The sequence below is a fragment of the Thalassophryne amazonica genome, chromosome 23 (genome assembly GCF_902500255.1).
Source record: "Thalassophryne amazonica chromosome 23, fThaAma1.1, whole genome shotgun sequence".
In the NCBI taxonomy this organism is placed as follows: domain Eukaryota; kingdom Metazoa; phylum Chordata; class Actinopteri; order Batrachoidiformes; family Batrachoididae; genus Thalassophryne; species Thalassophryne amazonica.
In genome coordinates this window covers 26,741,087-26,763,751 of record NC_047125.1, presented here as the reverse complement: position 1 = coordinate 26,763,751, position 22,665 = coordinate 26,741,087, and the positions used below count along the sequence as shown (strand labels likewise).

The window sequence follows — 22,665 nt, the reverse complement described above, 5'->3', positions numbered from 1 at the left end:
CTCACTGCTTGTCTCATGGTTTAAAGTATTGGTCAGGAATATAGATGAGACCACTGTCTGTCCATGTCTGAACATTACCCACAATATATACCTACATGGCTCCTGGATGCAAACTAACCAATCTTGGCAGGTGGGTGTTCCCAAGCAGCCATGAAATATGGTGCGAGAGATTAATGTTAAATGATGGCAAACTCTAAAACACCATCTAAAAAATGCTAACAATCAGAAAGAAACATACCTATAGTTCAACAGGAGTGGTATCATTATGTAGTATGGAGTGGGGGGTGGGGGGGCTGTCCATGAAATGTGCCTTTTGTATTATTATTTTCAGATAAAAGCATTTTCCTTAGTATTAAAAGACGAAAATTCTGTCTTTTCCCAAAAATATGTCTTGAAAAGAGTGACTGTCTTATAATCAGGGCCGCCTTATATTTGGAACAATATAGTAAATCCAGTAGCATGTTTGCTTGTTTGCTTGATTAAATATCTCAAATTATTTCATCGTATTTCTGACAAACTTACAATTGTCAAATGCAGTATCACGTGTAATAATACTTATGTTGTTTATGTCGTGAAATGTACGTAAAAGTAATATAATAAATCATGTTTTATATAACACGTGTTTATCCTTCTTGATTGGGTTTCTTTTTGTTTTTGTTTTGCTCTTTGGTTTACCGCCTGTTGTTGCTGTTTGGTTTATCATCTGCTTATTGTTGGTGTTTGATTTACTGCCTGTTTGTTATTGGTACTGTTTGGTTTACCGCCTGTTTGTTATTGGTACTGTTTAGTTTACTGCCTGTTTGTTGGTGTTTGGTTTACCACCTGTTTGTTATTGGTACTTTTTGGTTTACCACCTGTTTGTTATTGGTACTGTTTGGTTTACCGCCTGTTTGTTGGTGTTTGGTTTACTGTCTGTTATTGATACTGTTTGGTTTGCCACCTGTTGGTTAGTGTTTTGTTTCCTGCCTGTTTGTTGCTGGTGGTGGTTGGTTTACTGCCTGTTTGTTATTGGTACTGTTTGGTTTACCGCCTGTTTGTTATTGGTACTGTTTGGTTTACCGCCTGTTTGTTGGTGTTTGGTTTACTGTCTGTCTGTTATTGATACTGTTTGGTTTGCCACCTGTTGGTGAGTGTTTTGTTTCCTGCCTGTTTGTTGCTGGTGGTGGTTGGTTTACTGCCTGTTTGTTATTGGTACTGTTTGGTTTACCGCCTGTTTGTTATTGGTACTGTTTAGTTTACCGCCTGTTTGTTGGTGTTTGGTTTACTGTCTGTTTGTTATTGATACTGTTTGGTTTGCCACCTGTTGGTTAGTGTTTTGTTTCCTGCCTGTTTGTTGCTGGTGGTGGTTGGTTTACCACCTGTTTGTTATTGGTACTGTTTAGTTACCGCCTGTTTGTTGGTGTTTGGTTTACTGTCTGTTTGTTATTGATACTGTTTGGTTTGCCACCTGTTGGTTAGTGTTTTGTTTCCTGCCTGTTTGTTGCTGGTGGTGGTTGGTTTACTGCCTGTTTGTTATTGGTACTGTTTGATTTACCGCCTGTTTGTTATTGGTACTGTTTAGTTACAGCTTGTTTGTTGGTGTTTGGTTTACTGTCTGTTATTGATACTGTTTGGTTTGCCACCTATTGGTTAGTGTTTTGTTTCCTGCCTGTTTGTTGCTGGTGGTGGTTGGTTTACTGCCTGTTTGTTATTGGTACTGTTTAGTTACCGCCTGTTTGTTGGTGTTTGGTTTACTGTCTGTTTGTTATTGATACTGTTTGGTTTGCCACCTGTTGGTTAGTGTTTTGTTTCCTGCCTGTTTGTTGCTGGTGGTGGTTGGTTTACCGCCTGTTTGTTATTGATACTGTTTGGTTTGCCACCTGTTGGTTAGTGTTTTGTTTCCTGCCTGTTTATTGGTACTGTTTAGTTACCGCCTGTTTGTTGGTGTTTGGTTTACTGTCTGTTTGTTATTGATACTGTTTGGTTTGCCACCTGTTGGTTAGTGTTTTGTTTCCTGCCTGTTTGTTGCTGGTGGTGGTTGGTTTACCGCCTGTTTGTTATTGATACTGTTTGGTTTACCGCCTGTTTGTTATTGATACTGTTTAGTTTACCGCCTGTTTGTTGGTGTTTGGTTTACTGTCTTTGTTATTGATACTGTTTGGTTTGCCACCTGTTGGTTAGTGTTTTGTTTCCTGCCTGTTTGTTGCTGGTGGTGGTTGGTTTACCACCTGTTTGTTATTGGTACTGTTTAGTTACCGCCTGTTTGTTGGTGTTTGGTTTACTGTCTGTCTGTTATTGATACTGTTTGGTTTGCCACCTGTTGGTTAGTGTTTTGTTTCCTGCCTGTTTGTTGCTGGTGGTGGTTGGTTTACTGCCTGTTTGTTATTGGTACTGTTTAGTTACCGCCTGTTTGTTGGTGTTTGGTTTACTGTCTGTTTGTTATTGATACTGTTTGGTTTGCCACCTGTTGGTTAGTGTTTTGTTTCCTGCCTGTTTGTTGCTGGTGGTGGTTGGTTTACTGCCTGTTTGTTATTGGTACTGTTTGGTTTACCGCCTGTTTGTTATTGGTACTGTTTAGTTACAGCTTGTTTGTTGGTGTTTGGTTTACTGTCTGTTATTGATACTGTTTGGTTTGCCACCTATTGGTTAGTGTTTTGTTTCCTGCCTGTTTGTTGCTGGTGGTGGTTGGTTTACTGCCTGTTTGTTATTGGTACTGTTTAGTTACCGCCTGTTTGTTGGTGTTTGGTTTACTGTCTGTTTGTTATTGATACTGTTTGGTTTGCCACCTGTTGGTTAGTGTTTTGTTTCCTGCCTGTTTGTTGCTGGTGGTGGTTGGTTTACCGCCTGTTTGTTATTGATACTGTTTGGTTTGCCACCTGTTGGTTAGTGTTTTGTTTCCTGCCTGTTTGTTATTGGTACTGTTTAGTTACCGCCTGTTTGTTGGTGTTTGGTTTACTGTCTGTTTGTTATTGATACTGTTTGGTTTGCCACCTGTTGGTTAGTGTTTTGTTTCCTGCCTGTTTGTTGCTGGTGGTGGTTGGTTTACCGCCTGTTTGTTATTGGTACTGTTTGGTTTACCGCCTGTTTGTTATTGGTACTGTTTAGTTTACCGCCTGTTTGTTGGTGTTTGGTTTACTGTCTTTGTTATTGATACTGTTTGGTTTGCCACCTGTTGGTTAGTGTTTTGTTTCCTGCCTGTTTGTTGCTGGTGGTGGTTGGTTTACCACCTGTTTGTTATTGGTACTGTTTAGTTACCGCCTGTTTGTTGGTGTTTGGTTTACTGTCTGTTTGTTATTGATACTGTTTGGTTTGCCACCTGTTGGTTAGTGTTTTGTTTCCTGCCTGTTTGTTGCTGGTGGTGGTTGGTTTACTGCCTGTTTGTTATTGGTACTGTTTAGTTACTGCCTGTTTGTTGGTGTTTGGTTTACTGTCTGTTATTGATACTGTTTGGTTTGCCACCTGTTGGTTAGTGTTTTGTTTCCTGCCTGTTTGTTGCTGGTGGTGGTTGGTTTACTGCCTGTTTGTTATTGGTACTGTTTAGTTACCGCCTGTTTGTTGGTGTTTGGTTTACTGTCTGTTTGTTATTGATACTGTTTGGTTTGCCACCTGTTGGTTGGTGTTTTGTTTCCTGCCTGTTTGTTGCTGGTGGTGGTTGGTTTACCGCCTGTTTGTTATTGGTACTGTTTGGTTTACCGCCTGTTTGTTATTGGTACTGTTTGGTTTACCGCCTGTTTGTTGGTGTTTGGTTTACTGTCTGTTATTGATACTGTTTGGTTTGCCACCTATTGGTTAGTGTTTTGTTTCCTGCCTGTTTGTTATTGGTACTGTTTAGTTACCGCCTGTTTGTTGGTGTTTGGTTTACTGTCTGTTTGTTATTGATACTGTTTGGTTTGCCACCTGTTGGTTAGTGTTTTGTTTCCTGCCTGTTTGTTGCTGGTGGTGGTTGGTTTACTGCCTGTTTGTTATTGGTACTGTTTAGTTACCGCCTGTTTGTTGGTGTTTGGTTTACTGTCTGTTTGTTATTGATACTGTTTGGTTTGCCACCTGTTGGTTAGTGTTTTGTTTCCTGCCTGTTTGTTGCTGGTGGTGGTTGGTTTACTGCCTGTTTGTTATTGGTACTGTTTAGTTACCGCCTGTTTGTTGGTGTTTGGTTTACTGTCTGTTTGTTATTGATACTGTTTGGTTTGCCACCTGTTGGTTAGTGTTTTGTTTCCTGCCTGTTTGTTGCTGGTGGTGGTTTGTTTACTGCCTGTTTGTTATTGGTACTGTTTAGTTACCGCCTGTTTGTTGGTGTTTGGTTTACTGTCTGTTTGTTATTGATACTGTTTGGTTTGCCACCTGTTGGTTGGTGTTTTGTTTCCTGCCTGTTTGTTGCTGGTGGTTGTTGGTTTACCGCCTGTTTGTTATATGTACTGTTTAGTTACCGCCTGTTTGTTGGTGTTTGGTTTACTGTCTGTTTGTTATTGATACTGTTTGGTTTGCCACCTGTTGGTTGGTGTTTTGTTTCCTGCCTGTTTGTTGCTGGTGGTGGTTGGTTTACCGCCTGTTTGTTATATGTACTGTTTAGTTACCGCCTGTTTGTTGGTGTTTGGTTTACTGTCTGTTTGTTATTGATACTGTTTAGTTACCGCCTGTTGGTTAGTGTTTTGTTTCCTGCCTGTTTGTTGCTGGTGGTGGTTGGTTTACCGCCTGTTTGTTATATGTACTGTTTAGTTACCGCCTGTTTGTTGGTGTTTGGTTTACTGTCTGTTTGTTATTGATACTGTTTGGTTTGCCACCTGTTGGTTAGTGTTTTGTTTCCTGCCTGTTTGTTGCTGGTGGTGGTTGGTTTACTGCCTGTTTGTTATTGGTACTGTTTAGTTACCGCCTGTTGTTGGTGTTTGGTTTACTGTCTGTTTGTTATTGATACTGTTTGGTTTGCCACCTGTTGGTTAGTGTTTTGTTTCCTGCCTGTTTGTTGCTGGTGGTGGTTGGTTTACTGCCTGTTTGTTATTGGTACTGTTTAGTTACCGCCTGTTTGTTGGTGTTTGGTTTACTGTCTGTTTGTTATTGATACTGTTTGGTTTGCCACCTGTTGGTTGGTGTTTTGTTTCCTGCCTGTTTGTTGCTGGTGGTGGTTGGTTTACCGCCTGTTTGTTATATGTACTGTTTAGTTACCGCCTGTTTGTTGGTGTTTGGTTTACTGTCTGTTTGTTATTGATACTGTTTAGTTACCGTCTGTTGGTTAGTGTTTTGTTTCCTGCCTGTTTGTTGCTGGTGGTGGTTGGTTTACCGCCTGTTTGTTATATGTACTGTTTAGTTACCGCCTGTTTGTTGGTGTTTGGTTTACTGTCTGTTTGTTATTGATACTGTTTGGTTTGCCACCTGTTGGTTAGTGTTTTGTTTCCTGCCTGTTTGTTGCTGGTGGTGGTTGGTTTACCGCCTGTTTGTTATATGTACTGTTTAGTTAGCGCCTGTTTGTTGTTTTTTTTTTTGTTTGTTTTTTGTTTTAAGCGCCTGTTGGTTACACATTGAGAAAGGACGAACGCCTGAAATTTAGTATTTTGTATTTCCACCTTTTCTGCAGTGCAGAAGCGCTGACTGTCTTTCTTTAACATTTAGTCATTAATAAAGTAACGTAAATACCAGTGTAATAAATCAGCGGAACTTTAACAGAACATTTTGAGGTGTTTTTTTCCCCAAAACTTTATTTCAAATACAATATCAGACAGTAAACGAACAAAATACAAGGCCACAATAAAATTTACAGTATCACATTATAGAGACAGAAAAGAAAAATACATTTATTTGTACAATAACAAAAGTAAAGGGATTCTTCATCATTGGAACATATCGAGGGATTTTGTCAAAACTTTATTTAAATAAATGCATTAACAAACAACCGAGCAAAAGACAAGGCCACAATAAAATTCACACCATTAACATTAAAAATAGCGACAAGAGAGAGAAAACAAATAAAAACACTTCGAGGTGTGTTTCTGCTCTGAAGACCTTTATGACGCGCCGGAACCCGGAAGTCTGCTTGCTTTGCTAGTGCTGTTAGCTGCTAACAGAGTTCCGCTGAATGTTACTTAAAATTTCACGTTTTGATTATGGACGTGAAACCAGCGGGCTGCGACACAGCGCCGACTTTCACGAACATGTCTAAAGGTGACGCGCTGAGATCTTTTGTCGCTGAAACGCTCGCTGCGGCCACCCGGGAAATTTTAGCGGTTGTGGAAAGAACCGTAGCCGGTTACGAGAAGGAGGCTTCGGGCTTCAGAGAGGAGATCGACCGGCAGAGGAGACAGCTGGAGGCCCGCACCCGAAAAACAGGTAAAATCCAAGATTTAAAACCTCTGTACCACTGAAAAAAAAAAAAAATAGACATATAGAAAACTATTCACATAAAATAACTCGAGATGCACTAATATGAAAACTGTAGGAACATCATTTGTTGCTATATTAATTTTTTGATTATTTTATTTTTGCATTATTTCACAAATAGGTCAGCATAAAAATAAATGTCAGTCATATCCAAATTAACAACACCACAAAATTTTATGTATTACACATCAGTTTAACTAAAAAGTATGATTAGAAAGTCACCTCAGAAAGGGGCTTAAATTATCTAGAATTGGATTCGCAAAGTAACATTTTCATATTTAATACTCGCTGAATCACTTTTTAAAATTATTATAAATCCTACCAAAGCTGGAAAAGCTAACCGGTATGGAGCCCCAGACATGACACTGTAAAAAAAAAAAAAAAGAAATCATGGCTACACAGAAAATTTATTTTGTGGCCTAGTATTTCATGCGCACAAAATACTACTTTGTGGCCACAAAATACTAATTTCTGTGCATGACATACTTAGTTCGTGGCCATGAATTTGTATTTGGTGGCCAAAATTATTTTTTTTATTTTTTATTTTTTAACCATGTCATGTCTGGGGCTCCATAAACTGGCTCATTTTTAGTAGAAATAAATGTAAGAAACTGATTCCAGCGTGTCACAAATCAAATTTTATTATGCATCATTATGCATGGTAAAGAAGTCTGCAATGTTGTTTTGTGCGTCCGAGTCTTATGTGTTTGAAATAGTTTTTACAAAATAAAAACCAGAACTCTGAATTGACCAAGAGTTTACCAAACAATTGTTTCTGCTCTGCGTTTGTCTTCTGTGCAGGTTTGGAGGACGCTGAGGAAGAAGTCTGTGATCATCTGGAGGACTTGAATAATAAAAGTGACTCAAGGTTCTTATTAAAAGTGTTTTCACACAAAGCCGTGTTGAAAATGCTCAGGTTTTAGATCGGTATTTTAGAAATCTGTGCATTTTTTTTGTTGTTGTTTTGTCTTTGCGAATTTTGTTCCAATTTGTAAAATATGAGGATTTTGATTCTAATTTGGTTTAAAAATCAATTTTGAATGTGTTTAGAACAGACCAGTCCTGTTTTTTTTAAAGTGATCATCTTTAGGTTCTGAGAGGTTTGAAGAGATTTCAACCTGCTTTAAATATATCATAAGCAGCTCAATCACAAATTTAATTCCAAGATATTTATGAATCAGTTTTTGAGTGGATACCTCAAACCATTGAATTTTGTTCTAAAGAACAATTTTTTTTCTGGCATTTTTTATAGGCTAAACAATTCATCCTAAAGCTGAAGTGCCAAAGCTAAGATGTGACTTTTATTTATTTTAAAGGTTTATTTCCTTCTGTGGTCAGAGGATGAAGCTTGACGAACCTCATGTTGGTGAACTAGAGAACTGTGTTGCTTTCAGAATTTGCATCCTGGACCACTCTCATAGCGATGAGACGTCACACAGCGGTAAACAAAACTCAGTCCAGTTCCCCCCCCCCCCCTTTTTTTTTTTTTTTTTTACATTCTGGAAGCTCTGGAGCCTCAAAAAAAAAAAAACATTCTCATAGTTTGTTGCCATTTTCAGAATGGAAGGAGGTTCAGTGTCCTCGGGGTCTGCAGGAGGCAGAGTTTCTGGACCTGTTGAGGTCTTCCTTCCCTCAGATGGATGGAGACAAACGCTTTGATGTCTTCACAACAGATGGAAATAAAACGCTACACCCTTTGAAACTGAAGACGCTATCACCAGAGGAGATCCACCGCTCCCTCTGGTCCGCTGGGTTGATGACGTCTCCCCTCTACATTAAACTGAAGGTACTTTGTCTGATTTATGTGGTAGATTTTTAACATCTGGTTGCGTACAACACTGCAGATTTGGCTGCTTGAAGCAGATTTAATGATGATTGTTGTGGAACATTGTTTTTTCCGCATTATGCCTCCACGTCTATCAAAATAGAGTACGGTGATGATAGGTCTTGAAAGCACCTTTGTGAGGCTGTTTGGTGGAGGCACCTTGGGAGATTATCAACCTCTAAAGCAGAAGATGATCAGAATAAACAAACAAATATGCAGTTGTTATATCGATAAAATTAAAGGCATGTTCTACACACCACGATATAAACGTACAAGTAAATATACATCTCTGTAGGACTTGATTATGGTAGTTCACACCAAACAATCACAAATATTTTGCTAATTAATATATGCTGTAGAGGATCCATCTAGGCTTCTTGGCTATTGAGATTTACAAAATAAATAAATGTTTTTTAGATATGTTTTCTTTGACTTTGATTAAGCTACTCCAAAATGTAATCACTCCTAGTTATCAAACCAACTAACATTCCCACCATGTTTGAAGGACGTCCGTGCAGCAGTCTTTGAGTTATATGTTCACAGATGCACACACACGAGTGAAAACAATACCCTGCTTCGCCAGCAGGTGGGGGACAAGGAAAAATCTCACTGAATAATAGTTTTCTGTCTTGGATGCAGTAATAAAATTCCTTTTTAAAATTATTAAATGTTTTCTTTCTGTAGGCCAGTGAAGAACAGATGTGGCTTCCCAGAAAAGATAACAAAAGTGAAGATTGTCTGTCCACCTTTGACATGTTAGTGACAAGCGATGACCCCGAACAGAGCAGGTAATTCGAAAGTAATGGTACATAAAATGAGGAAGATAGGAAGTGTTTGTCCAGAACATCATCTCATGCGCAGTTTCAATTTTGTTTCTGGTTCCTGCAGTACTCCAGGTCTGCCTTTAGATGGCAGCAGAACAGATGTTTTGTCCAACTGTGCCGAATCATCTGAAGACATGGAAGCTGATGATGGTGCGGCTGAGAGCAGAGACACTGGCTTTGATGAGGTGAGTGGCACTGATGGCAACTGGAAACCAGACAAGTGCCAAGACGAACAACAAGCAAGGAAGCAAAAATGCAAAATGATTACGGGGAGAAATCCAGAACTGTTCGTCAGGACTCTAAATGTTCCCAAGAGTAATGCCGCATTTGACCGTAAAGTCTGTGGTTTTCTGCAAAAGTCGGGAAATGAACTTATCAAACACCCTTGGACTCAAGTCGATGATCCAGGAAGTGTTAGTGGAGAGAGCTCAGAGCCTGTTGAGGCGTTGAAGGATCATCTTCGGAGTCGTCACATTTGTGAAGAGTCTCTAAGTGTTCAGAGCTTCAAAAAACGTGCGGAAGAATCACACAAATGTGACGTTTGTAGTGAGTCGTTTCCGCTTAAGTCATCACTGGAAGATCACCAGAGGCTTCACGAGGCAGGAAAACCACACAGACGCTCCACATGCTGTGAAGTTTTTGATCTGAAGGGACAACTTGAAGAACATCTGCGGATGCACTCGGGCAGGAAAACATACTGCTGCAGCCTGTGTGGCAAATCTCTGAGTGACCGGAAATCGCTGTCCCGCCACAAACTGGTCCATTCTGGGGAGAGACCTCACAGCTGTCCAGCCTGTGGCAAACGTTTCAAACTCATCTCCACACTGCAGGAACACGAGAAGATTCATACTGTCCGAGAGCGGACCTACCTCTGTGACGTCTGCTGCAAAATGTTTGTGACCAGCAACCAGCTGGAGATCCACATGAGGACACACACCAAGGAGAAACCGTACCACTGCGGCGAGTGCGGCAAGGGGTTCACCACAAGGGGGCCTCTAACCATTCATATGCGCATTCACACTGGAGAGACACCGTACCGCTGTCCAGAGTGCGGCTGGTCCTTCAAACGGAAAACTCACCTGGACAATCACCTCAGGATCCACTCGGGCCAAAAACCGTACGTGTGTGGGGTTTGTGGGAAAGCGTGCGCTCGTAAAACCTACCTGACAGTCCATATGAGGACCCATAATGGTGAGAGGCCGTACCAGTGCCCCGTGTGCGACAAAGCCTTTACTCAGAGCCACCGACTGAAAACGCACATGAAGAGCCATCAGGTGGCAGAAGATACGACGACACCGGACTGAAACTCAAATCATTACCACTTCTAATAGTTATATAATGGTATTATTAATAATAACCAAAATAGATCTGTGTCCACAGAACGTCTTATTTTAACGTTCCAGAATTTTTTCTTTTTAAAAGTTTTGTAAAATGAACCAAAAATCTGAGTGGCCTCATGGTTTAAAAGAATGTGACAATATGGAACATACTTTAGCCAAATAAAATGTGCATCTGTAAATGAAGTCAAATAAAAGCATGTTGTAGAGCTGTTTTCATTTAAAGAAAAAAGTTACTAAATGGTGTGAAGCCTGTTTAAAAAAAAATCTCAGTGGGCCCGTTAATGGTTCTAGATACGTACAGTTTGTGTTGTACAGTGAGGTGTTTTGTGCCTGTGGGCTACCGCAGCGGAATTCACGCAAGCATAAACTCAGCAAGTCGTCACATCAGAGACGATACAAATGACGTGGGTCATGAAGTTAAACACAGTTTTTCTTTAATTCACCTCATGAAGATGTGATTCATCTCTTTGGCGTAAATTACAATTTAAAACATGATTTTCACTGTGTGTGTGTGTGTATGGGGGGGGGGGGGGGGTACACTTACATCTTAGAAATGATACTGAGCTGCCACACAGCAGTGAAATAAATGACAGTAAGATATAAAATAATACATCATGTTCAGTTTTCATAAACAAATGAGCACATTAAAGTGTTCACACTCACAAAAAGTTGATCTACCTCAGTCAATACTACAGTTTTAAACTTCTACAACTTTAACTGCAATTTTTTTTCAGTCACAAAGGACATTTCAGACGTTTATTCACATAATTCTACACCTGTACATTTATAATTTCTTGTAACTTCATCCCCCATAACAGTTAATCCGCACCAATTTAAGAACGGATGACTAAAGAAATCTCTTAAAATGTGCAAAAACTCCCGATATTTGGGACACAACAGACTCTAAGAATGTTAAACATGTCGACTATGTGATGCATAATGTTTTACAAAGGCTGCCAGCATGTATGAAACAGTTTTTCTTAGCTTTTGCATGACTAGACACAAAATATTTACAACTTTGCTCTCTTAAAACATTTCACAGTTTATAAAGTACTTTTTCTCCTCCAAAGAATAATTTAAGTGCTAAAGGCAATACTGAAAACAGTCATGTAAAAGCGTAACAAGAGTGCTCTCTGAATAAATACTTGGATAATTATGAAAATGTGAAGTACGAGTATTTAGTATAAAATGATGTACTTGCAGGATTCACTTAATTCCTATACTGACACATTCCCATACTGATAATTATTCACCTGTTTTTCAAGCTGAAAACACAATATAAACTCATTTTTCCAGTGATCCAGTAACTTTAGACATTTCATAACTTCAAGTTACACATTTCATAACTTCAAGTTTCCCTGTAAAAACTGAATAGGGGGATTAAATTAGTGTGACTCACGGAACATGATCTGTTTTCAGATTTATTGCACTGCTTTTCTTCAGCATTTTCATAACTTATTTCAAAATGTGAAGAAAAAATGTAAGCTTTTTTTTTTTTTTTTTTTATATTCATGTGACTGAAATAAAAAGTAGGTCAACAGAATCCTTTAGTCTGGTAGGCGGAGCATGACATGCACGGCCTTGCCCCTCCACACGGAGGCCAAACAACATTTTTTTAAAGTGCATTTTATTTTTGTCTTGGTGGATCATTGAATTTACTTTTCATCGTGTGCAGACTGCTGAAGAGTTGACTGATGCCTGTGGTAAACACTGACGTGAATGAATGAGGCGCAACTTTTAAAAAGCGCCGACGTTCTCTGGTTCAGGCTGAGAAACGCACCGGGAGCAGACAAAACAGAGGGACTTCTTTTGAAATGCTACATTTCTTCGACAAGGAACTAAAGTATTTTCAGACATCGTTTTCCAAAATCAGGACACTTCATGTGAATATGTTTTCGTCAGGCTGTGATGATGAATCTGACTGAAATGGTGTAACAGGAAAGATTAAGGCTTTAGAGTTATTCCGTGTGCGAATGGTTTTAATATTTGTAACAGTCTGAACTGTTCACATGAGGACTGCAGCTCTCAGCTGTTCAGCTAATCAATGGACGTATTTCGACTTATGAATAACTTGTCAAAAATCGCTTAACTAACCTACAACTTGTGCAGGACATATGACACGTATTCTGGCATGCATTGAAAATGTTGTGCATGCCCAATTTTTTTTGTTGAACTCGCCGTACTACAACGTATACCAGCGTGCTCATACAAAACTTACCCATAACTTGTTAGATGTATCTGGCATATTTTTAATACGTCTCCATACTCTGGCTAAAGCACCAAGGTGTGACAGCTGCAACTTTGTTTAACATTAACTTTGAAATTTAGGGTTCGTGATGACTTGAAACTTGGACGTAACACTGAAATCTACATTGTCAAGAGTAAATAACACACGTGTAAACAACTGCTGCCGATAACCTCTGCAGCAAGGCAGCAGAAAACAAACTTGAAATGAGGCACTTATTGATAACCGTTGCGGCTGAACCACTGCGCTCTGGCGAGCACGTCGTTGGAAAAGTCCCCGTAAGGGGTCATGTGGTCTGCATCTTTGTTGTCTTCCGGCAAACTAAGAACTGTTTCGTCCCCTGCAACGTAGCACGCCAATGCTCCTGGAAACACAACAAGTGAAGACACTCCAAGCAGAATTTACAAGAATATTTGTAAAATGAAGCTGGACATCAATCCGTCATGACTCTGTACCTTTCAGCTGCTCCTCTGCATTCCACTGCGGTCTCTTCACCTTCATCTTCTTCATGAACTGGATGAGGAAGGTGACTCCTTGGTCGATGTGATCCCTGCCGAATGGTCCACCTTTCACCGGGTGATAAAGCTTATTGATCTGCAAGCCACAAACGCGTCATTAGCCAACAAACTCAAGCCAAAGCCAACCTTTAAATTTCTGGTTTTGATATTTTTATTTAATTTATGTCATGCTGTAGAGATTATTCATTAGCCTGGCACAAACCTGCATGAGACCAAAACAGTTAGGATCTTGCTGTCCGTATCCATCGGCTCTCAGTTTGCCTCCAGCCTCGGACTGTCTGGAGATGATGGCGGCGACCAAAGCGGGGTGAACGTTCAACCTGGAGAAGACAAATGTGGTGAGTTCATGACTTCAGTAGTTAAAGCTAAACGCTACCTTAGCTGGCCATTAAATGTTCTGACAAAAAACTCATCCCCAAGTTCAACCGAGGTGACAGACTTTTTCACGCTAAGCATGGTGCCTGATGGCAGCGTTTTGGTGGTCTGTCACTTTTTGCTGTTTCATCATAGCAATGCACCAACACTGTGCCTGCCCACACCTTATGCAATACTAACACGCCCACGGGTGGACATAGCTCATGTATGTTTTCGACTTAACATGGGAACTGGACATGAAAATGACCACAGCCTCGGATGGCAACTAGACTTAATCATTGTGCCGCATGGTACGCAACCTTGCACCAAGAGAAAAATAGCACTCTGAGGAATGCTGGACCCAAAAGAATGTGGGAAGGAGATATAGAGTCAGAAGAAAATTAGAAAACCTATAAAATCCCAAGGATGAGTATGTTTTTATGTAGGTTTTGTAGTACGTACTGCTTTCCTACGTCGATGATGTCACTTTTGTACTTCTCCATGTTCTGACAGTGTTTCTGTGCAAGCCTGTTGGAGACGGCAACTCCTGTTTAAAAGAAAGAATAGAAAAGTAAAGATGGCTCACTGTGGAAGTGCCTCGTTGTTGCATCGGTCTTCAGTTCCGTCTTCATATTTGGATTTTTGCCATGACAATTGGTTAATGATGACAATGTTACTAGCTAGATTTTTTTTTTTTTTTGTTTCCTGGTCACATTTTTATCCACCGTGGACTGTTGTCACTGCACCTGCAAGTTCTGCTCCTTTTATGGAAAAAACACAATCATGGCTCAAAGAAAGCAGAACTTCATCTTCATATTATAAATCAAAAAAGAAAAAAACAAAACACTGAATTTGTTTGATAATTTATTTTCCAAAATATTGGAAAAGGCATCGTGTGTATATATATATATATATATATATATATATATATATATATATATATATATATATAGACACACACACACACACGTTGCCAAATATTGTGTCCAGTTGCCCTTTTCAATAAAATGTTTGATTTTCTCACAAAGAATAAATCACCTGTTTGTTTAAACCTTTAGTCATTTAATAAATGTGTTCCTTCAGCTGATGTCTGGTGCAACAAAAACAACAAAAACAAAAAAGAGATGGGGAATGTAATGTGCCCATCAGTTTTCAATATTAGCCACACGGACAATTTAATTCACTGAAATATTTTGCACATCGAGACAGTCGCTGACAACATGTGAAGTCAGTTTTCTCCGTATTTGGTCCAGAAATGCTGCATGTTGCTCACTGTGTCCCACTTTTTCACACTCACAAAGGCAGCAGGAAAGATCTCCATCTGAACTCCCCTTAAAGTTTTGAACATGCACAAAACTTTCTGACAAACTTTGCTGACATCAGCTGATGAGGAACTCATTTTGCTGGTTTGAAAAATGACATTTGTCAGGCAAAATCAAACACAAACTGATAGTAGTTCCTTCACTGTGTGACTGTATACTTATACAAAGGTAACCACATTGTCACAAGACACTTCCTGTTTCTTGCACAAGAGTCTTTCACACAGGACAAACGGATGACGTCATCACAAGTCTGACACAGAAGTGGAGAGAAACACTGAAAGCTCATTTTTTTCTTTTTACAATATGCTGGGGGTCACGGAATTTATTTTAGGTGAGTGTTTAATAAACTTTAAATATAAAATTTAATTTCAGGTGAGTATTTCACCAGCTTTCTTCCAAAAAAGGGGGTGGGTGGTTGCTCAAATGAACAAATATGGTGTACATACATACACACACACACACACACACACACACAGATTTATATATATAAAACATTTTTTGGAATGACCATGTTGGAAAATCCGTGGACTTGACATGAAACATTTTATAGTTGGTGGAATTTTAAAAGTGACATAGAATAAACTAAATTTGAAGAAATATCACTATTTTAAGATTGGTTTTGTTTTTGTTTTTTCCCCCCTCACATCTGGTGCATAAGTTCAAGGTCTGTTGGAAATGTGAAAACCAGGTAATAAATTCTACTTTAAACAGTTTCTGGATATGATGGAGAATTTGAAAACATTTTAAGGAACTGACGAGTTGACTGAACTGACCTTGACCACTCATGGAGTGTGCTTTTGCCGTGTCTTCAGAAGCTCCTGAGGTCCTCATCTGGTTGATGTCTCCATGTTCTGAAAAACATACAGGACGTACTGTCACATGATCAAATCTTTTCTTTAAAGCAACAAAGGAACCAGCCCACATTTCCACCAGTGTGCTTTAAGTGGATCCACTAAAAGCAGATCCAGAAAAGTGTGGTGAAGGCTCTCACCTGTGTATGAGTCACTATCTGAAAAACAAACAAAACCAACAAACAAATCATATTCACAGTTTAAAATTTGTGCCCATTTCATTTGAGTTTTCTCGGACTTGAGGACTTACTTTGAAGTATTCTCTCTGAGGACACAATGGTGTTTAATTCCGTATCTGATTAGGAGGATAATATTGTTTTAGTTTGAAATTTTGTTGCTGTTTCTGCACACCATTAAAATGTGGGGCGTTCACTTTTCTTTAATGGTCTGTTTTGGGTGAAAATAACAGAATATTTTACTGCTCACACTCGTGTAACCAAACGTTTCTCTAACTGTTTTGTGATCGGCCAGGTGGTCAGGAACGTGGCACTCACAATGTCTGTATGACTTTCACAATAAAGGGCTTTATTGTGCTGCTTTGAAGGTCAAATGCTTTTATAATAATGATGCACATTCAGGAAAATGTTGTCAGCAGCAGCTTTACACATTTCACTTTTTGCCTGCAGGAGCTGCTTTGAAATCCTGAAAAGGAAACTGTTAGAAAGCGATATTTTCTTAGGTCACATAATTGTGCTGTGAAACAGTATCTGAACCTCAAAATAAATGAAAATTTATATGAAAACACTTTGCTTTGAAATTTAAAAAGACAATTTTCAAGATTACCACGAATGCAGCTCTTATTTCTGATCCATGCGATGGCCAAATCTGCACCAGGAGCCAAAACACAGAAGATCAAGATTAAATTCTGAATGTCTTCAAATGTAATCATGTGATACTTCATGAAACACAGGACAAACCTTTCCAACGCCATAGTGATGAGCGAAGCCTGGCATTAAACACAAAAGCCGCAAGAAGGATGATGTTGATGATAATGATAAGAACAAAAAATATGACTGTGACGATGCTCCACGGTGGCCAAATAACAAACCCCACGTCCTCCGGCTTTGATTCATCTGCAAAAGAAAGACAACAAAAACAAAAAAGAAAATGGAATTTTTTTTTAAATTTTGGTGAACAATTAATACATTTAGGAAGCGCTTATAAACAGTTGCATTTGTAAAATATCTTAATGAGGATTTTGCATTGAAAATTACAAATGGAATGCAATGGATATTTAATTAAAAAAAAAAGGCTCTGACATTTTCAAAAAAAAATTATTTCCTTGATTAAATGCCTGCCTCATTTAATGGCTGCGTCAAAACTTTGTCTAAAAAAATAAAACGCCTACCTTAAATAAGCACCTGGCATTATGTGCATTAAAAAGATTACATTTGGTCGAGTCACACTTTTTATAAGTCCGCTGCAGAGTGGTACCTTAAAATCTTAAACCCTGATTTACACTTCTACAACTCCATAACTCTGTGGCCATACAATGTCAATGTGCGCGTGAACCTTTGAAAGTTCTCTGTCATGTCTTTATACAATTTACAACAGCAACAGCTGCTTTTTCTGGATTAATTTGTCCCTCAACGAGCTTCACTTCTTGATACAATCATCAACCTCCAAACCAACAGTACGTGAGATTTCCCTCCATGAATTGTGGGTCTTGTTCCGACTCAGTGTTGTAAAGTTGGTCATATTTACGGACCATCCATCCATCCATCCATCCATTTTCTTCCGCTTTATCCGGAGTCGGGTCGCGGGGGGCAGCAGCTCAAGCAAAGCTGCCCAGACCTCCTGATCCGCACACACCTCCTCCAGCCCCTCCGGGGGAACCCCAAGGCGTTCCCAAGCCAGCCGAGAGATGTAATCCCTCCAGCGTGTCCTGGGTCTTCCCCGGGGCCTCCTCCCAATGGGACGTGCCCGGACATTTACGGACCATTCTGCCAAATGTTCTTCTGTTTGATCCATGATCAAAACATAAATGGGGTGCGCACTGCAAAAACTTTTGAAACATGATGGGAGAGAAAGGCGTCAGGCATAAGGAGAGGGTTCACAGGGATGCACAGGGCTCTGATCTAAATCGGTTGTCTTTGGTTCGCCACACCCAGGGATATGTCTGAAACGTAACACCATATTACATATTACAGTGCAGGCAGCAAGCAACATTTTAACACCAACCTTGAATAAAAGTCTGCCTCATTTAGGCGCAACTTTGGGTGTTTTGTGTTATTTTCATGTACATCTGTTTGGACTGAATTTATTTTGAAAGGTAGTGATTTGTTTTTTTAATCTTTTGGTATTAGGAGTGTTTTGCTTTATTTTTCTTTTAGTTAATTCTAGACGACTTATGAACAATTTTGCTAATTCCATCATGGCTGATGTGTATTACACATTTAAGTCATATGTTCTCCAATCCAATACCCAAGAGTCTAAATTTCATTTCATACTTTAATACTTGATGTAAAAAAAAAAGTTATAGATTGACAGATTTTTAATAAACCTTAGAGAACCAAAAACATTCCTCCACTTCCTTGACATTGTAGCCTCAACCCTGTTTTGCTCATAACCACACTTGTAATTCAGAAAACTACATCTTTTCCAATTAATATTGGTATTTGCCAAATGATACAATGCTAAATGCTTTTAATGTGTGTGTTGTGATCAAATGTGACTTTCCACCGTGTTTTTAACTTTGCAAAATCATGAGGCTAGACAAATGTAGTAATTTCAAAGCTTCACCTTCAGTCATCAATGATTCCATTATAGATCTACTCTGGTTTAATTTTATGTCAAAAATGCATTAAATAAGCCCACAGAAGTTAAACTGTCCCGACTTTCTGCATAACTTCAAAGATACATGTACTGCGTAAGACGCATCTGATTTTTAAAAGTTCACTCTATGAAATACGGCTTTTACATGAAAAGATGATATAAAAATGACTTCTTTTTGTTAATGACTCTGCAGAATGATTAAAAAAAAAAAAACTTCCTGAGGAATAAAACAGTTTTAAGTGTCTTACCATGGAAACGGATGATGTTTTCTTTGGCTAGACCCGGTACTGCCACCCTACAGATCACGGTTATATTTTCGTTTAGGGTTCCTGTGTAGAACATAAAAATTGGAGGGAAAAAAATACTCTTCAACTGAAATTACATCTGCACTATGGACTTTATTTTCTTTTTAATAAGAGACGTGAATATACACCACAGATAGTATCTATAGAGGGACGTGTGGCGTTAAACATGCTTACTGGGGGTTTGAAAGTTAAAAACCAAGCTAGCATTAATATTGTTTTTCACTGAAAGTGCTATTGGGTAAAAATAATTCACCCCCCCCAAGGCCAGTACAGTGAATGACCACATGGTGGTGCTACATTCTTCTTTTGCTGTTGGACTTCTTCCTCCTCACTCAAACGTTTTCATTTTAGTAAATGTACCTCTAGCAGCTGCCACATCCAGGCGTGCTTGGACAGCATAGCGGTTGTCACGTTCAACATACACGTTCCTCTCAGCGGGAAGGACGCCTCGTCGGCCGTTCAGTACAGTGACTGTTGGTTTTGGGTTCCAACCTCTGGACTCGCAGAGGAATGTCTTAGAATCTGACGTTAGGGAAACCGTGATAACCACGTCGGATGACTCTGCTGGAATGAGCATTATATATATATATTTTTTAATTATATATTGATGAACGATGAACATGCATCATTATTGGAAAAATATGTAATGACACACCCTCCAATCAATGCCACCTTGTGGTGGTTGGTGTCCTATACTCCACCACACCTCCACTCTTGAAGACTAGAGCTATTAGTAAAAAAAAAAAACACTGTATCTACATGAATGGTAAATCTCCACTAGGTGGAGACAATGTTCCATTTTAAGAACCTTGAATATAGCCTAGCATGGGACACCAACCAAGACCAACCTGTTGCTTATATTGGTAGATGCGCTCCTGGAGCATTAGCTGCTGGTGTGATATTTCAAGGCAAATTGGTGTCATGAGCAGTCAGATTAAAGAGTCCAAATCCACATTAGGTCCCAAAAAAATTGGGTGGTCGACTGGGGCATTGGCTAGCCTAACTAAACATGAGAGGGAGTGAAAACAGAGCACAACTGACGACAGTGGCATCATAGGAGGTGATCTCTGATGTGCACTGAGTAGGTCTGAGGCTGAGTGTGGCATGTTTAGGATAAGGATTAGTTAAATTTTCCACTTACCAACAAAGAGAGCGACAAATGAGTTCTTCATTTCTTCCCGTCTATGCCCTCTAAGAACGTCACACCTAAACATCACAAAGAACACAAAAATGAGACCATAAATACCCAGAGCAGAGAAAAAAACAAGCAGTCACAGGGACCAGGAGTGGAGGTGCAGGGCTCAAAAACTAAGTCAATATAAAAATATAGCCAGCAACACCCAAGTGTCCTTCTTAATAAAAGTTTTAATGACTCACGGCAAGACGACAGGATCAGGAGCACAGACGCGTTTCGACTAGGTCTTCATCAGTGTGTCATAAATAATACCCATAAATAATACACCATAAATACCCAGGACAATATTCCATTTTAATGATATTTCAAATCATAGCATTTGTCAAAAACATAAAAGCTTTTGAGCAAAATGTTGGGGGAATAGCCTTTAAGCACAGTCCCGTACCTGTAGGTGCCATTGTCCGGCAACTGGACACTGGACAGCATCAAAGAACCATCTGTCAATAACTTGGTCCTCCCATGATAAGTCTTTGCTTTCTCCTTCAGCAGCTCTTCACCACGGCGGTAAACATACACAGTTGATGGAGGATCCACGTCAATCTTCTGCCACTCCATAACCAAAACTTGTGAAATGTTGAGGGGAACGTCAAGCCGACACGGGAGGGTGACATCCTTTCCAGGGACTGAAATGATGGGCTCAAGTGATGTCTGTGTGGTCTTATCTAGAAATCAAAGATGCTACATAATAAAACCGTTGCGCCTGAAGACAGCAACTGCTATTGCAATCTGACATTTGACCCCAATGACCTTGATCTTCACCCAAATGACTTACCTCACAAGGGCAATTATGGCACATTTTGTCCAAATAGGGTTAAAAATCAAATTCTTTGAAATTTGTCAATATTATTTATTTTGGACTACACTTTCAGGGTCAACCTTCATTGATAAACCATGTTTGGTCGAACTCTGTAAAAGAACCTGATGGGTTGGCTGGTCTACAGACTGACAGACATAAGAAGTAATGCTAAATTTTAGTAGTATGACTCATAACGTTTGTTGTAGTTCCTTCAAGGGTTGGTACAACTAGGCCAGTTTAAGGAAATACATGAGAAATAAAATAATAGGGGACAAACCCAAACCTTAATGCAAGTTGACTCTTGATGGTGTTGGAGGTCTCTGCCAATTTCCGTGCCTTTTGGGGGGGGGCTAGGTGGGGGGAAATGCCTTGGTCTTGATACGTAATGACCGTCTTGACCTCAGCATTGTTCGGCCGCTCATTTTTATCTATTTTTCGCACTGTTTACTTCCCACTAAACAAAGTAACGGTAACGTCATGCATATGATGGTCTATGCACACAATGTTTGAATGCATAGTTTTTCGTCACCACAATACTATATGCACACATGCTACACTAGGTCAACAATTACTAATGTATAAAAACCTTCCAAAACAGCCTTGCCACTACCCAAGCATTATTATATTCATTCCCAACATACTGTGTCATGAAAGTACACAAACGACTATATAGGGCTGCCTTTGACTCACTTAGCTGTGGCTTGAAATTGTGCAGAAGTCTATGGGGACGCAAGTACGACGGACTTCGTATAATCCTGGGACTCTAACCAGGATGCTGTGGACGCGACTAAAACACAGATTCTTGCATTTGTGTCGTAAACGGGAGGGTTTTAGACAGTTGCAACAGTATGTTTTTTTCCACACTTATACTGTTAGACACAAACAATCAACTTTCTGTCTGACTAAACCACTTCTCTTATCCTTCAGAAACTTGAGACGTTTGTGACCTCCAAAAGGAAATATGAAGTTTCGACTGAGTTGAAGTGGTATTAGTTTAATGACGGAAATCTAATTCAAAGATTTAGAATTTTCAAAATAAGACGCAATTGCCATAGTATACAAAGTCGTAAATGGACAAGTTATACTGTAATTAAGTATGAGATAACAACATCTCGAAGGATTTTTTTAAAACTTTGAAATGTCACCTGAAACGGCGCCGAATAGATTTTTTTTCTAAATTTAAAAATTTAATCTGAAACTCACTTTATACTTTCGCTTTGAAACGTGCGTGCCAACTTCCCTTAACAAAACTGGCATTTTAAACACCTTTCTCTTTAACCTGTCTGTTACGAAACAAACAAAAAAAAACTTTAAGCTTGGTCATATTAAATATAATCTCCTGACTAATTCGGGTGGTGAACGATCCACGCATTCAAGCATATTTTGGTAAAACCTCAACTAAATAAAACCACTGAAAGCTGAAGACTTCAAACTGGCAATCGGCTAACTGCAAATGTATGTAATATATCCCGAGCTTAAAAACAGACACTGATGGCTCAAGAAATAATAGATTTGGTGCTAAATTGATGCGGACGCCTGCGCCAAACGTCACAACTTTAAATTGCCGTATTTTTGAATGGAGTTTGGCGAACACGGCAGCTGGAGAACATAACTTTTTAGACATACCTGACGCCTCTGTGCTCGGAACCCTCCACAGTAAATAACACCAGACGAAGACGAACGCACGTAACTTCATTCTTAAAGTTAATCCGTGAGTTCGGAGGGGAAAAAACTCAAACCACCAGCGTCACATCTTCTTCTGTCGCGTTATTGGCGGTTTGTAAGCCGACAGGGTGTAATACCGCCACCAACTGTTTGGGTGTGAAGCATTAATGGAGTCTGACGTAGGCTACATGAGGAAAAGGAAAAGCTTTTGTCCCATGCTTTGCTAATTTCTGCCTTGATGATTGTTTTGACTTCAGATTAACTTAGTAGAACGTTGATCTGTATTTCTGATTTGCCAGCTGATC

The 22,665-nt window shown here is 39.4% G+C and overlaps 2 protein-coding genes across 6 annotated transcripts; one reads left to right on the top strand and one right to left on the bottom strand.

The window, feature by feature from the left end:
- Positions 1–6,007: 6,007 nt before the first annotated feature.
- On the top strand, positions 6,008–11,554 carry LOC117504965 (zinc finger protein 397-like). 3 transcript variants are annotated; one of them, XM_034164460.1, is made up of 7 exons: positions 6,008–6,294; positions 7,147–7,213; positions 7,662–7,786; positions 7,905–8,131; positions 8,855–8,958; positions 9,059–9,497; positions 9,588–11,554. In XM_034164460.1, the coding sequence occupies exons 1-7, from the start codon at positions 6,072–6,074 to the stop codon at positions 10,296–10,298; spliced, it is 1,896 nt and encodes a 631-aa protein (XP_034020351.1). In that variant the 5' UTR covers positions 6,008–6,071; the 3' UTR covers positions 10,299–11,554. The 3 variants fall into 3 exon arrangements, with proteins under 3 accessions (XP_034020351.1, XP_034020349.1, XP_034020352.1); XM_034164458.1 differs by having other exon boundaries at positions 9,059–11,554; XM_034164461.1 differs by having other exon boundaries at positions 6,277–6,294; positions 7,147–7,203; positions 9,059–11,554.
- LOC117504966 (butyrophilin subfamily 1 member A1-like) lies at positions 10,636–22,460 on the bottom strand. Of its 3 annotated transcripts, XM_034164462.1 has the most exons (14): positions 22,322–22,460; positions 20,285–20,561; positions 19,846–19,910; positions 19,065–19,268; positions 18,648–18,728; positions 16,542–16,697; positions 16,408–16,449; positions 15,875–15,919; positions 15,765–15,782; positions 15,547–15,624; positions 13,914–13,998; positions 13,300–13,417; positions 13,035–13,173; positions 10,636–12,943 (listed from the first exon to the last, which is right to left on the bottom strand). In XM_034164462.1, exons 1-14 carry the CDS (start codon positions 22,389–22,391, stop codon positions 12,795–12,797), a joined length of 1,527 nt encoding a protein of 508 aa, XP_034020353.1. In that variant the 5' UTR covers positions 22,392–22,460; the 3' UTR covers positions 10,636–12,794. The 3 variants fall into 3 exon arrangements, with proteins under 3 accessions (XP_034020353.1, XP_034020354.1, XP_034020355.1); XM_034164463.1 differs by lacking the exon at positions 15,875–15,919; XM_034164464.1 differs by lacking the exons at positions 15,765–15,782; positions 15,875–15,919.
- Between the last annotated feature and the right edge of the window lie 205 nt (positions 22,461–22,665).